The following is a 14,686-nucleotide window of genomic DNA, read 5'->3' as shown; positions in this document are numbered from 1 at the left end:
ATAAGAAGAGCACGTATTTAATTTAGATCTTGTTTTTTTAAAGGAAAATTTAAAATAAATAATATAACATTTTGTGTATTGGTCGATAATAATCTCACATTTAAAAATTACTACCAATGGTCTCACCTACTATTTTTAATCGTTCAGACTTAAGGTCACCTCTTAATCATTAAGAGACTATAAGCCATTAAAAGGCTAACATCATTTTAAAGAAAGCAACAGTGTAAAATATATTCAACTAATATAGCTCAATCAATTTAAAAATTAGTGATTACACTGAAACTAGATAATAGAACTTTTGATTTACCGAACAATCCTTTTACTGAATATGACCAACAATAAACTTAACAAGACGCTAGAACAGACACAACATAGTCACTATCAAAATTTATTAACAAGCAAAACTAAATTATAAAGATATTTTAATAAGTAAAAAAATTAAACAATTAATAGCTGGAATCAATCACACTTTGTCCATATACTATCAATAAAGACCCAAAATTCCAGCCTTTACTAGCAAGACTTCACTTCTCCTTCATTCCTAAAGAAAAAAAACACACCGTCAAAAAAAAACCCAAAGAAAACATCAAACATGTCAATGCACGCAAAGACCGATTCTGAGGTGACGAGCCAAACGGCGTCGTCTCCGACCAGATCTCCCATCCGCCCCGTCTACTTCGTCCAGAGCCCCTCACGTGACTCCCACGACGGCGAGAAAACCACCAATTCCTTCCACTCTACCCCTGTCTTAAGCCCCAACGCCTCCCCGGGCCGCCACTCCCGCAACTCTTCCTCCACCCGCTTCTCCGGGTCCCTCCGACCCGGATCCAGAAAACCCACCCAGGCTCCGAAAGACGGAAAAGGGTTCGACGCCATTGAGGAAGAGGGTCTCGTTGACGATCATTACCGCCGTGGGATACCTCGCCGGTGTTACTTTCTGGCGTTTGTTGTCGGGTTCTTTGTGCTGTTCTCGTTCTTCGCGTTGGTGTTGTGGGCTGCTGCTAAGCCGCAGAAACCGGATATTGTTATGAGGGTAATTGGGTATTGGTTTTGGTTTTGGGTGAGTGAATTGAATTGAATTGGGGGTTTGGAATTTGATGTTTTGAATTGAATTGAATTGCAGAGTATTTCGTTTGATGAGTTTGTGGTGAATGCTGGAGCGGATGCGTCTGGGGTTGCTACAGAGATGGTGAATTTGAATGCTACCATTAAGTTCAGTTTCCGAAACAGGGGTACCTTCTTTGGAGTTCATGTTTCATCCACGCCTATTGATCTGTCATATACCGAGCTAACTCTAGCTTCCGGAACTGTAAGTCACTCGAGTTTTCAGCTAAATTGTAGTAATTTGGTGTCAATTTCACATGGGTGTTGCTAATTTTATCCCAATTTCACATAAATCTTGCTTATTTTATCGTAATTTCACATGGGTGTTGTTAATTTGAACCCAATTTCACTCGGATCTTGCTAATTGGATCCCAATTTTGCTTGGATCTTGCTGCTATGATCTCAATTTTACATAAATCTTGCTAATTTGATCTCAATTTCAAATGGGTATTGCTAATATGATCTCAATTTTACATGGATCTTGTTAATTTGATCTCAGTATTCACATAGGTATTTTGCTAATTTGATCCCAATCTCACATAAATCTTGCTAATTTGATCTCAATTTCACCTAAGTCTTGCTAATTTGATCCCAATCTCACATAAATCTTGCTAATTTGATCTCAATTTCACCTAAGTCTTGCTAATTTAATCCCAATTTCACATGAATGTTGCTAATTTGATTTTAATTTTCGCAAGGGCATTGTTGATTTTATCTCAATTTCACACGAATCTAGTTACTGTAACATCGGTTTCATAATTAAATGTGTATCTTGCAGATCAAGAAATTTTACCAGTCAAGAAAGGGGCACAGGCTAGTGAGTGTGAACATACAGGGCCGCCATGTTCCATTATACGGCGGCGGTGTGAACTGGAGTAGCCAGAACGGCAAAATGACCGCACCAGTGCCGCTGAACCTGACTTTCACGGTGAAAGCCAAGGCGTATGTGCTCGGCAAACTCGTGAAACCCAAGTTCCATAGAAGGGTTTCATGTGACATTGCCTACAAGCCCACCAAAGTCAATGTGCCACTTTCACTCAAAAACTCTTGCAATGTTGTGTAAATTAGTAAATTATTATTACAGTTAAATTTTGTTTAATTTTTTTTAAAGATGAGAGATTGAAGGTGAGTTCGGGCAGATCTGAGTGTTACGGGCAGTTGTTAACTGGTGGGCCAGCTGATGACCTGGAGGGAGGTGTCGGTGGTGATTGGGAACGTGAACGGATCTATAGTTGTGATATTTATTTATTTATTTATTTTTAACTATTTAATGATATATATACTTTTTAAGTAACACTACATTATGACTCTTGTACTTTTTTAAGTGTAAATTAATGGCACTTGGTGGTTTGGAGTTTGGACCGTTGATTTATTTTTACTAAAGGCCAATAGCATTTATGATGTGTTACCTTTTTGATATCTATAAATTTGATGCAGTTGTATTTATAAAAAAAGTTTATAAATAGGGAAAAGCTGTAAACTTACAAAAGCGAACATAACATAAATTCAAGGCACACATAGGGGGGACAATGCAAACACTTCAGTTACATGAATACATATCAAAATAAGTCAAAACGTAAGATGTATAAAAATAAATAAGGGTAGCGGAGGCACGGTTAATGTTACAATCATATTGTTCATATTGTGAATAAACCGTGACAAGTTTGATCGATACTTAAGTTTAGAAGTTCAAGATTCTTGGTGGCACATTCTTCATAGATCACATATTCTCATAAACCTATTTGAAGAAACGTGGATCTACTCGCTGGTAGCAGATCTACTTTCCTCGGGTTTTGATTGTACTATTTCACCGATGGTTCTTCTGGATCCGTGTTCTTCCACCTACAAAATGAACAGCGCCGTTAACTTACCCCTCAGAAAGGGACAGAGGGGTCCTCTTTGGGGTAACCCTCCGGCGTGAGAATCAGTATGTGTAGGAGAAGATGATAATGATGTGTAAGGGAATCTCCAGAGTATTGCTTAGTAGCTGAATACTCTATGATTGTGAGACTGTGTGTTTGTATGTAACTGACTGTGAGTGAATGTAATTCAATATGATTGAATGTGATATCACTGCCTGTAACTGTCAATGATTGAGTATGAATGTGTCCATCAAAGTGGAGTTGATGCTGTATTTATAGTGCTAGGGTTTCCACTAATTGAGCTGAGATCAGATTAGGGTTTTGTTGGCCTCCTCCAATCGATTTGCGCCACGTGTCCTCGGAGACACCTGGTGCTTTTTCATTGGTTATAATCACGTGGTAACCCATGAGTCATGCTGAGCTGTCCACCTTTCATTTAGCAGCTGTCAACATCAGCATATCCTTATTCCTTAAAAAGATGCCTTCTGGAAGGTTGTCTGACGTGCACAATCAAGGTTGCCCTAATCCTGATTTGGATAAGGACGAGGTTGATTATGTGCACGTGTGATATGCGCCCATCCTGAGGATGCGCGAGGTCTTCTCTTTATTCTCACGCGCAGATATTTCATGCGCAGATGTGATATGCACGAGCATGTGATATGCGCCGCGCGCTGATGCGCTGTGCGCATATGTGATGCGCGAGCATATGTGTGCCTGGGCAGATGTGATATGCACGAGCATGTGATATGCGCCGCGCGCTGATGCGCCGCGCGCATATGTGATGCGCGAGCATATGTATGCCTGGGCATATGATGCCTGAGCATGTTTTGTATGCGCCATGCGCATAGGTTTTGGCTTTGTGCCTTCATAATGTCTTTATCTTGTGGGTTGACCCGCCTTGCTCGGTGTTGAGGCGGGTACATACCTCTTCAAGCCCCCCCAGTCTAATGTGTGTCTTATCTCGCGCGAGCGCGGTAAGATAGATATTAGACTTACTGATTTGGTCTTTTAACGGGTTTTTGTCGTTTTCTTGGTTGTTTCCATCGTTGCGCGAAGTTCTATCCATTCGGTTGAAAACGAATCGTCTGTGTACGTGACGGTTGCTGACGTGGGTCAGTGATGGAGACGTGTCAGACATTTCGTGTGCTCGAGGTGCTACAGTTGCCTTTCGTGTCCCCTCACATGCTGTCAGGGACACGTGTCGCGCTCGCGTTGGTCCGTTCCTGCGAGTGGGGGCACGTGAACTCTGGCAGCAGCCGTATAGTTTCCTTTCATGTCTCCTCACACAGTGTCAGGGACACGTGTGACGCTCGCATTGGCTTAGACCCGCGAGTGGGGGCGCGTGAAGTCCGTTCATCATCAAAATTTCTCTCTCCTGGGCCTATAAAAGCCAGCCCTTAGAGTTTTTATCCTTCACCTTCTTGCTTATTCTTCTAAGCTTTTCTTTCTTTGTCTTCTGATTATCCTTTTTTCTGCTTCCCAAAAATCTGTTCTTCAGAAGTTTCCGTTTGATTTTCAGTTGTATGTCTGATTGTTCGGACTCCTCAAACCCGTCGATCACCTCAATCGTTTCTCGAAAACGCCGCGTGAAATCCGTAGTGATGTCGACGTTGAAGAAGAAAGGCAAGGGGAAGAAGGTTGCTGAGGGCTCATCGGAGGAGGTAAGGAGGACCAAGGTGGTGAGGAGGTGGAATGAAATCCCCTGCAAATTGAGGCAGGCTGATCTTGACAGCCTTATCGCCTCTCAGGGCTTTCCCACCCTGTTTGGCTGCATGTTGCCTGGGGACGGGCAAACGGCGGCGGACCCGCCTGCCGGCTATATATCCCTATATAGCCATTTTTTCACCCACTGCAACCTTCGTCTCCCGATAACAAGGTTTGTGGGTGCACTGCTGAAGTTCTATGGGATTCATATATCCCAAGTCCATCCGTTTGGACTCGTGCGCGTGACTCACTTTGAGTTCATGTGCAAATCCCAGCGCGAGGAGCCCACTCCTCGGCGCTTTCAGTATTTTTACAAGCCCAAGATCCAAGACAATTGGTTCTCTTTTATTCCTCGCAGTCAGAAGGTGAAGTGCTCCACTGTTTCATTCAAGAGCCTTCATGACTGGTCTGAGAGGTTCTTTTACATAAGGGCTGGTGTGATCCCCATCCGTATGACCATGCGCTCTACCTCTTCTGCGCCTGCGGATGAGGGTGTCCTCAAGAACCCAACTGGCGCCTGGGTTAATAAGCTGACCACTGAACCATCCCCCGCCAAGAGCATTCGCGAGGAGGCGCTGGTGGGGGTCGGCATGAGTAAGCTGTGGGCTGACAGCGCGCTTGAGCCCGTAATCCAAGTCGACGGGTTATGTAAGTTTATTTCATTGCTTTATTTATTTTTCTGCGCGAACATAATTGTTTTGCTGATATCACTTGACTTGTTTTTGCGCAGTCACCAAGGATTATATCCACGCCGCCTATGATGATCAAGTGGAGGGTGGCTCCGTCGCGCTTGGCGCTGGGGAGGTTGGTTTCCCAGATCGCTTCGATGACATGTTCATCCCAGTGGATCTGGAATTTGACTTTGATAGCGACGCGCCTGGTAAGCCTTCGCACTTATGCTTATTCCTTTAGAATACCAAAGTTTATTAACAATTCTGTTTCTTGTTTTTGCAGATGCGCTCGAAAACTATGAGCTGGAGCTCGCGGAAGAGGAGGAGGAGGAAGAGGAGGCGCCCCTACTAAAACGCAAAGCTAAGGGGAAATCTGGCGCATGGGCCAGTAAGAAACAGAAGAAAGATGACACCCCTGTCGCTCATCCCCATGCTCAAACGAAGGGACCTAAGGAAACCCAGGTGTTTACCACCAAGGTTTCTTTAGCTTCCCTGCCTGTGAGAGTGGGCAGACCCCCTGTCCACTTGAGGTATGGTGGCGTCACCTCCTCTATTCGCGCGGCTGAAGAGAGAAGCGGTGCCGCGCCTGCGACAGGTATACTTTGCTTATCTTCATCTGATTGAATTATTATTAAACCTTTTCTCCTTTGAATGTTTGCAGGACCGGCGACGGTCGCAGATCAGCCGCAGGCGCCACAAGGTGCTGAGACTGCGCCGGGGTCTGCTTCGAAGTCCCCTGTTCTACCCTCTGAAAAGGGTAGAATGAACTTTATGGCGATGTTCGCCGCGCGAATAGAATTGCGCCAAGGTATGTTTTGCACATTTGTCTTCTGAATTTTTTCTTTTGGATTCAGTCATAAACCATTTTTCCTTGTTGATTTGTTCGTAGGAGTTGTAGCTGGCGCACAAGTTGCTGTTGACACTCCTGGCGCCGTTGCCGGCGCCGCTGGTTCTGCTCCTGCTCCTGCTAGTGCTGAGTCTCCTCTTATTGGGATTACCAAGGAGCAGGAAACCGTATTGCGCGCCGAACTGGCGGCGTCGAGACCTCCCTCGCCTCAACCTACACGCAGCCCTCCCCGCGAGACTGGTTTGGAGCCCTCCAGGTCGCAGGAGAAGAGGCCTATTGAAGAAGATGAGGAGGATGAGGGGGCTCAAGCTGAAGACTCCTTGGGAGACCGCGCCAGCCCTGCGATGCCACAAGAGTTCGCCGCGCAGACTTCTGGTGGGGCTGGCGCTGACTTTTCTGCTTCATCCCCGCAGGTATGTTTTAATTTTTTGCTCCGCTGCGCGTACCTCCATATAAGTATGTTTTATGACTTAGAACATTTCTTGTGTTTTGCAGGAAGGTGACCACGTTTACCGCCCGAGATGGAATATTAATGAAGACAGTTCCTTCCAATCCATGGGCGTATGCGAGGACTTCTGGGCTCATGCCGTGCCTCCTACTGAAAGGAGGTATCAGGAGGAGCGCACCCGCGCGGACTTGCTGAATGACCATATTTTCGCTGGGTCAGCTTTTTTTGCTGCCTCCCAGGAGCTTCGTCGTGATTATATTAAAGTACGCGATGCTCTTGTGGAAGCCCAGCGAGAGGCTAAGGTGGCCGCCTGGAACCTTTCTGATGCTCGCGCACGAGCTGAGAAACTCCAGGCGGAGCTCAGCGAAAACCGAGCAAGTGCCAACACCGCCTTTATCAAGCGCGGGCATGAGCTCCAAGCTGCGCGGGAGAAGCAGCAGGTGGCGGAGGCCGAAGTTGCCAAGTACGCGCGGAGAGTGCGTGTCTTGGAACAGCAGGCGGAGGCGCGTGACCAAGCTATCGTCCAGAGTATCACTGAGAAATCATCACTGGAGAGCGAGGTTACGCGCCTGAAGAAGGAGTTGGCGGCCGCGCAGGCCGATAGAGATGAGGTCTTGGCGACGGCAGCGTCCAGCCAGGAAGCACTTGATGCTGCGCAGGCGGAGAAAGAAAAAATTTTGGCGGCAGCAGCGTCTGATAAAGAGGAGCTAAAAAAGACCAAGGAAACTGTTGAGTTATTAAACTCCCAGGTTCCTGCCCTCGAGACGTCTGTTGCTGGCCTCGCGCAGGATCGCCAATGGCTGGTGTCACAGGGCATGACTCGTTGCGCTTTGGCGATGAAATATTCCGCCGAGTTTCAGGCCCTTGTGATGGACTGCAATGCTGCCGCGCGCTTGGTGGGTCGAGCTGAAGGGTTTACGGATGGGTATGAATATGGCATGTTGAAGAAGAACCCATCCGAGTACCCTTACAAGAGCGACGCGGCCTGCGCGGACATGGCCGCGGTGGGGGAGAAGTATATGAATACTCCCATCCCCATCCTTATGCAGGTACCTCGACCTTAATGAGTTTTTCTTGATTAATTTTCCAAGTGTTTTGTACTCAATACTTTTCTAATAATTTGCAGATAGCTGCGCTTGCTGACCAGCCCGACCTCGGCGCGCTAAAGAAGTTGCTCGATGAATGCGAGAGGGCTGGTGGCGATGATGGTGGCGCGAGGGATGTTGCCCCTGCCAGCGGCTCTGGCGCTGCGAAAGAATCTGCTCCTGACACCGTCGTAATAGAAGACTCCAATGAGGAGGAAGAACTTGACTATGGTCAGTTCGGAGATGAGGAGCGGGCCGCGCCAGATGCTGAGGGAGATGATGAGGGTGATGAAGCGGCTGACGTCGACGTGGAGACTTGAGAAGCCCTTCATCAAATTTTATATATTTTTTATTTATAATTGTAATTTGTAACTCATCATACTTGTAAATTTCAATGCTATGGAATGAAACTTGTTTTCCCTTTTTTCACATCTTGCGCATTTCCATTCATCTCTTCATGTTTGCTTGTATAGATATAAGATATGCTTGCACGTTAAAATAAGAATAAGGTTGTAAGGAAATTATTCGCTTAACCATAGTCCTATTTTGTAAGTGGTTTCGCAGTATCTTGTTTATGCTGACATGCGCGATGACTTTTCACAATTCCTTTTTTGCGCGTCGTTGTCGCGCGTTTTTTATATGGAAGTATGAGTTTTAGCCATTACATGTCAGCATGTGTTACTCAGATATCCACTATGATTCCGCGCGCGACCTCGACCTGAGACCTTAACAACTATGATTTGGCATGTACTTTGCCTTAGTTGTGTTTAGGGATTTTTATGATCAGGCTGCGCGGGATGTAAGATGGATGTTTGTGAATGTTTTGAGCTAAGGCTCTTTGTTTGGGGCTAAGGCCCTGACGTTTTTATAGTTAAGACTCATTAACGTGTTTGAGCTAAGGCTCGTAGGTTTGGGCTAAGGCCCTGACGTTTTAGAGTTAAGACTCGTTAACGCGTTTGAGCTAAGGCTCGCGCATGTATGTTTTACTTCGTTTTATTTTGTTTTGAAGTCAATATAGTGTTGTCATATTGCTCCAAATTAATAAAGGAAGTGTGAAACATGTATGCAAAGGTAATAGAACAAATATTGAAAGATAGCGCGAATCATCATTCATGATGGCTTAAAAGCCTTGATTACATATTTGAACTTTTACATGAAGCATTTTCTAAGCTGTGCCGCGTTCCACGCGCGCGGTATCTTTTTTCCATTCAAATCTTTTAAAGTGTACGCGCCTTTCCCCAAATCTTCTGAAATTTGATAAGGTCCCTCCCAATTGGGGGACATTTTTCCTGGTGGTATCGCGCGGCTAGCTTCATTGTTTTGAAGGACAAAATCATTTTTCTTGAAGTGGCATTCTTTAACGCGCTGATTATAATATTTTTCCCGCTTTTTCTTGTATTTGGCTTCATTGATGATAGCCGCTTCTCTGCGCCCTTCAAGCAAGTTGAGGTCCAATCTTCTTTCGCGCTCGTTGTCAGTCTTGCTCATCATGAGTACCCTATGGGATGGGCATCCAATTTCTGCTGGGATCATAGCCTCTGTCCCATAGGTTAGGCTGAACGGGGATTCGCCGTTGCTAGTTTTGCTTAATGTCCTGTGCGCCCACAGGACATTAGGTAACTCTTCGACCCAAGAATGGGATTCTCCCTCCAACCTTTTCTTCAGCCCATTTAACAAACTTTGATTCGCGCGCTCCACTTGGCCATTCCCTTGAGGGTGGTAGACCGAAGTGAAGATTTGGTTGATGTGCAATTCTTTGAGCCAGCTGGATATCTTCCTGTCAGTGAATTGTTTGCCATTGTCGCTCACAATTTCCATAGGAAGGCCAAAACGGCAAATGATGTGGCTCCAGATAAATTGCTTCATCGCCTCAGCTGTGATTTTTGCTAGTGGCTTGGCTTCAACCCATTTTGTGAAATAGTCTACTGCCACTACCAAAATTTCACTCGCCCTTGCGCTTGCGGCAGGGGCCCCACAATATCAATGGCCCATTTATGGAAAGGCCATGCGGAGGTCACTGGAATCAAGTTGTTCTTTGGCCGCATGGTGTTTGGCGCGTGGCTCTGACATGCCTTGCATTTTTGGATTTCTTTTAGCGCATCCAAGTACATGCCTGGCCAATAGTAGCCTGCGCTCATTGCCTTGGCAACCACCATGCGCGGGCCAGCGTGTATTCCGCAGATTCCTTCGTGAATCTCCCTAATCACATAGCTTGCTTCTTCAGCATCCAGGAATTTCATGAGCGGTCCAAGATAAGAGCATCGATATAATGTACCCTCAAGTAGTTCATAGTTCTGCGCCTTGTGTCTTATCTTCCTCGCCTGTGTGCGATCGTCCGGTAACTTCCCCTCCTTCAGGAATTCCATTATTGGAGTTATCCATGATGAAGGGGTTGTATGAATTACAAGGACCGATTGCGTTTGCACTGACGGGCTGCTCATTACTTCCACCCTGACATATTTGCCAAAGTGATCAAAATTAGTTGACGCCATTTTACTCAACGCGTCAGTGGACTTGTTTTCGCTGCGCGAGATGTGTATGATTCTGAAGAAGTCAAACTGCTCAACGAGCTTTTTTGCCTGCTCTAGATATAGAGGCATTGTGTTCTCCTTGGCGTCATATAGGCCGTTGACCTGAGCAGCTACCAAGTAAGAATCAACATGGGCCTCTAGCCTTTTAACCCCAAACTTGCGCGCAATGCGCAGACCAGCCAGCAGGGCTTCATACTCAGCCTCATTGTTGGTACTCTTGAAGTCCAACCTAATACCATTGGCGCTATCCCACGGATGGCGCCAATGAAGAAACGTGGATCTACTCGCTGGTAGCAGATCTACTTTCCTCTGGTTTTGATTGTACTATTTCACCGATGGTTCTTCTGGATCCGTGTTCTTCCACCTACAAAATGAACAGCGCCGTTAACTTACCCCTCAGAAAGGGACAGAGGGGTCCTCTTTGGGGTAACCCTCCGGCGTGAGAATCAGTATGTGTAGGAGAAGATGATAATGATGTGTAAGGGAATCTCCAGAGTATTGCTTAGTAGCTGAATACTCTATGATTGTGAGACTGTGTGTTTGTATGTAACTGACTGTGAGTGAATGTAATTCAATATGATTGAATGTGATATCACTGCCTGTAACTGTCAATGATTGAGTATGAATGTGTCCATCAAAGTCGAGTTGATGCTGTATTTATAGTGCTAGGGTTTCCACTAATTGAGCTGAGATCAGATTAGGGTTTTGTTGGCTCCTCCAATCGATTTGCGCCACGTGTCCTCGGAGACACCTGGTGCTTTTTCATTGGTTATAATCACGTGGTAACCCATGAGTCATGCTGAGCTGTCCACCTTTCATTTAGCAGCTGTCAACATCAGCATATCCCTATTCCTTAAAAAGATGCCTTCTGGAAGGTTGTCTGACGTGCACAATCAAGGTTGCCCTAATCCTGATTTGGATAAGGACGAGGTTGATTATGTGCACGTGTGATATGCGCCCATCCTGAGGATGCGCGAGGTCTTCTCTTTATTCTCACGCGCAGATATTTCATGCGCAGATGTGATATGCACGAGCATGTGATATGCGCCGCGCGCTGATGCGCTGCGCGCATATGTGATGCGCGAGCATATGTGTGCCTGGGCAGATGTGATATGCACGAGCATGTGATATGCGCCGCGCGCTGATGTGATGCGCGAGCATATGTATGCCTGGGCATATGATGCCTGAGCATGTTTTGTATGCGCCATGCGCATAGGTTTTGGCTTTGTGCCTTCATAATGTCTTTATCTTGTGGGTTGACCCGCCTTGCTCGGTGTTGAGGCGGGTACATACCTCTTCACTATTGTTATAGAATCGTGTATCAAGTTTTTCATTGATTATCTCCTTCGCCTAAAAAAGTAAACACTTATCAAACCCTAGCGTCAGTTAGAAACCGGTTTCTAACCGAAAAGCTAACCGGTAACTAACCGGTCGGATCCTAACCGGTTACTAACCGATCTTAACCGCCGGTTAGTAACCGGTTTATATTATTGATCTCAAAACCGGTTACTAACCAGTTAACCGATTTTTTAATCAATAACAGGTTTTTACCTGACCGGTTAACCGATTTTTTTTTTATTAATTTATCAAAACCGGTTAGTACCCGACCCGATTAACCGGTCTAACCGGTTATTTCCAGCCAAAAAAAACCCGGTTAGGAAATTAACCGGTTAACCGATTTGTGCACCTCTACTGCCGCCACCATCGCCAATAGCCACTTTAAACAAATATAATAGATGAACTTATTTTGAAATATTTCCCTAAAACAACCTGTGCAGCCATACAAAATTAAATCACAAAGAGTAGTTGCATGCTAAACAGTGTTACGATGGGGCTTTAAATAAGCCCAAATTAAGGCACCGAATACCGTAAGAATATAAGCTTGCTCTTATCGTCCCATTAACCGTCTTGTTTATCGGGCTGCAAATTTTATGGAATATTATAAGCCCGCTCTTTTGGGCACGCAAGGAATGAAGTCAACTTGCCAATAACTTTTGAGTTGATTGGAAAACTTGTCTTCTTAAACTACTAAACTAATAAAAAAATGACCGATGTCACTTGGAGAGTTGGAGGCATAAACATAGGTAGGTGGGATAATAGGATGCCTCCGTTCGGAGAAAAGGAAGAACGTCTACAATCTTTGACCAACTTGAGCGGACACAAGTTTATTTCACACGAAATATGATATAATACAACATATAAAACTATTCTTTGGGGTTGGTCCTAATTTAAAGGCCGTATAATATAATAAGTTTAATGTTGGTTGATATTAAAATATCTTAAACGTTTTTGTTTAGAAAACATAAATATAATTCTAAAGCAAGGTGCCCCGAATATTATTAAATATTAAATACAACTTTTTTTTTTTAAAGAGTAGTAGGATCCAATCCTGCAAGAGTCATCAAATTTGTGGCAAAAAGATCCTTGCTTTCATCCTTTGGTTTACTTTGAACACCCCAACATGATACTTGCAAGTTACACCCCTCGCCTTTTTAATGAAATATTTATACTAAGTAAATACTTATAAAATAAACAATTTTAATCAAAATCAAGATTAATTAGTCAAATGATTGGTTTTCTTATACCAGCCACCTTTTTAATGAAATATTTATACTATTTAAATACTTATAAAATAAACAATTTTAATCAAAATCAAGATTCATTAGTCAAATGATTGGTTTTCTTATACCTGCCTGATTGTGACGAGTTACCATTATTTGAAAAAAAAAAACTATGCTCGAAACGACACTCAAAACCACTATATACACTTTTCAATTTTTTCTTTTCTAGTTTGTTACCTTATGTATAATAGTCTTCTCAATTTCATCTTTTAAAGTTCATTATGTTATATACAGTTGATTGCTTATACACAATTGGTAGTTCCAATGATGATGGATACCTTAGAATTGAAGAAAAAGAATTGTAAATTACAAAATTGAAATTGAAATTTCTAAATACCAAGAATATATAGTTAAATAAGTCATATAATAACAAACTCTTGTGTATATACACCTTCCCATCTATCTATCTATCTATCTATCTATCTATATTTACAACTAAAATATTGTATAACCAATTAAAAAAATCCGTGTCAAAATTGTAAATACCAAGAATATATAGTTAACACAACCCTCCCTCGGTGCTTTGAGTCTGCTACTGCTGCTGCTGCTACTGCTACTACCGGCATCTACCTTACATTAACCCAACTGTTGGAAACCGACCAATTAGGTTTCTGCTCTGTCAGCAGCTGCCCTAACCTCGTCGCCGGCAGTATTTCCGGCAACTCTGACCGGAATTCTTCCTCCGACTGCTCCGATTCCCAATCAAGAAACCCAAATGGGTCCCTCGGAGATATCTGATCCTCCGCTTCTTCATCAACAACTGCACTTTTAATAAACGGGTGATCCAAAAGCATCTCAGCCGTCCATCTTTTCCTAGGATCTTTCACAAAACATTTTCCCAGGAAATCCTTTCCGTCGTCAGATAATTTCCCGGGAATATCCGGAATCGCGGCGCCGACACCGATTTTCATCAACAAACCTCCGACGTCGGAGCAGTTCCAGACCGGGTTTCCGGTGATCATCTCCGTCACCAGACACCCTAACGCCCATATATCCGACGGCGACTCCTGCTCGCCGCCGGTGACTGTCTCCGGCGCCATATACATCGGAGTTCCCCTAATTTCGTACTTCAAATCCACATCTCCGGCTTCTCTTTTCGCCAACCCGAAATCGGCTATCTTAACCGATTCTTTCCCGCCATTATTAACTAACAAAATATTCTGAAGCTTGATATCACAGTGCACAAACCCATTCCTATGAATAAACTCAAGCCCATTCAAAATTGAATTTGTGTACCGCCGGACTTGATTCTCCGGCAACCGGACTTTTTCCGACAATGCTCCACCGGAGGCATACTCCAAGGCAACATTATACAGCCTCTCACCGTTTTCTACCGTGACCAAATCCCCGAAACATCGAATTATATCGGGACAATCTTTAAGCTCTTCTAATATTATTCGCTCGTGCATTAATGATGCCGAGTGTGACACGCCACAAGATTTCACCGCTATGAGGTTCGGGTAAGCCTTACCCGAACCTGAACCCGAAGTCGGGTTTACGGGTTTTGCTAAACTGACTGACGCAAAGCTTCCGTGACCGATTGTTTTACCTCTAACCCACTCCATAGGCATTGAATTATGTTTTCTTTGAAGTGTGGAATGATGTGAAATTTGTGTATGTTTATATATATATAGGCGTGTGGAGATTGGAATGCAAGTTGGATTTGGAATTATATAAGAATTAATAAATAATGATATTTTAAGTTTAGACGAAAATATTGGCGCACGTGATATTTAAGGATATTTATTTGGTACTGCGGAAATAGCGTACACCAGTTTAGAATGTGGTTGACATGGTTGGGGGTAGAAGTGTC

The 14,686-nt window shown here is 44.1% G+C and overlaps 2 protein-coding genes across 2 annotated transcripts; one reads left to right on the top strand and one right to left on the bottom strand.

The window, feature by feature from the left end:
• Positions 1-588: 588 nt before the first annotated feature.
• On the top strand, positions 589-2,203 carry LOC143531854 (uncharacterized). The gene is made up of 3 exons (XM_077027061.1): positions 589-1,033; positions 1,124-1,309; positions 1,883-2,203. Exons 1-3 carry the CDS (start codon positions 593-595, stop codon positions 2,165-2,167), a joined length of 912 nt encoding a protein of 303 aa, XP_076883176.1. The 5' UTR covers positions 589-592; the 3' UTR covers positions 2,168-2,203.
• An 11,223-nt stretch (positions 2,204-13,426) lies between these two features.
• LOC143531876 (mitogen-activated protein kinase kinase kinase 20-like) lies at positions 13,427-14,455 on the bottom strand. The gene has a single exon (XM_077027078.1). The coding sequence runs from the start codon at positions 14,442-14,444 to the stop codon at positions 13,440-13,442; it is 1,005 nt and encodes a 334-aa protein (XP_076883193.1). The 5' UTR covers positions 14,445-14,455; the 3' UTR covers positions 13,427-13,439.
• Positions 14,456-14,686: the final 231 nt, after the last annotated feature.

This window comes from Bidens hawaiensis, unplaced genomic scaffold (assembly GCF_021521415.1).
Source record: "Bidens hawaiensis isolate Kalapana, Puna unplaced genomic scaffold, B.hawaiensis_p1.1 tig00009272_1, whole genome shotgun sequence".
NCBI classification, from domain to species: Eukaryota; Viridiplantae; Streptophyta; class Magnoliopsida; order Asterales; family Asteraceae; genus Bidens; species Bidens hawaiensis.
The sequence above is the reverse complement of the archived record's forward strand: the minus strand, read 5'-3'. Positions and strand labels throughout refer to the sequence as shown.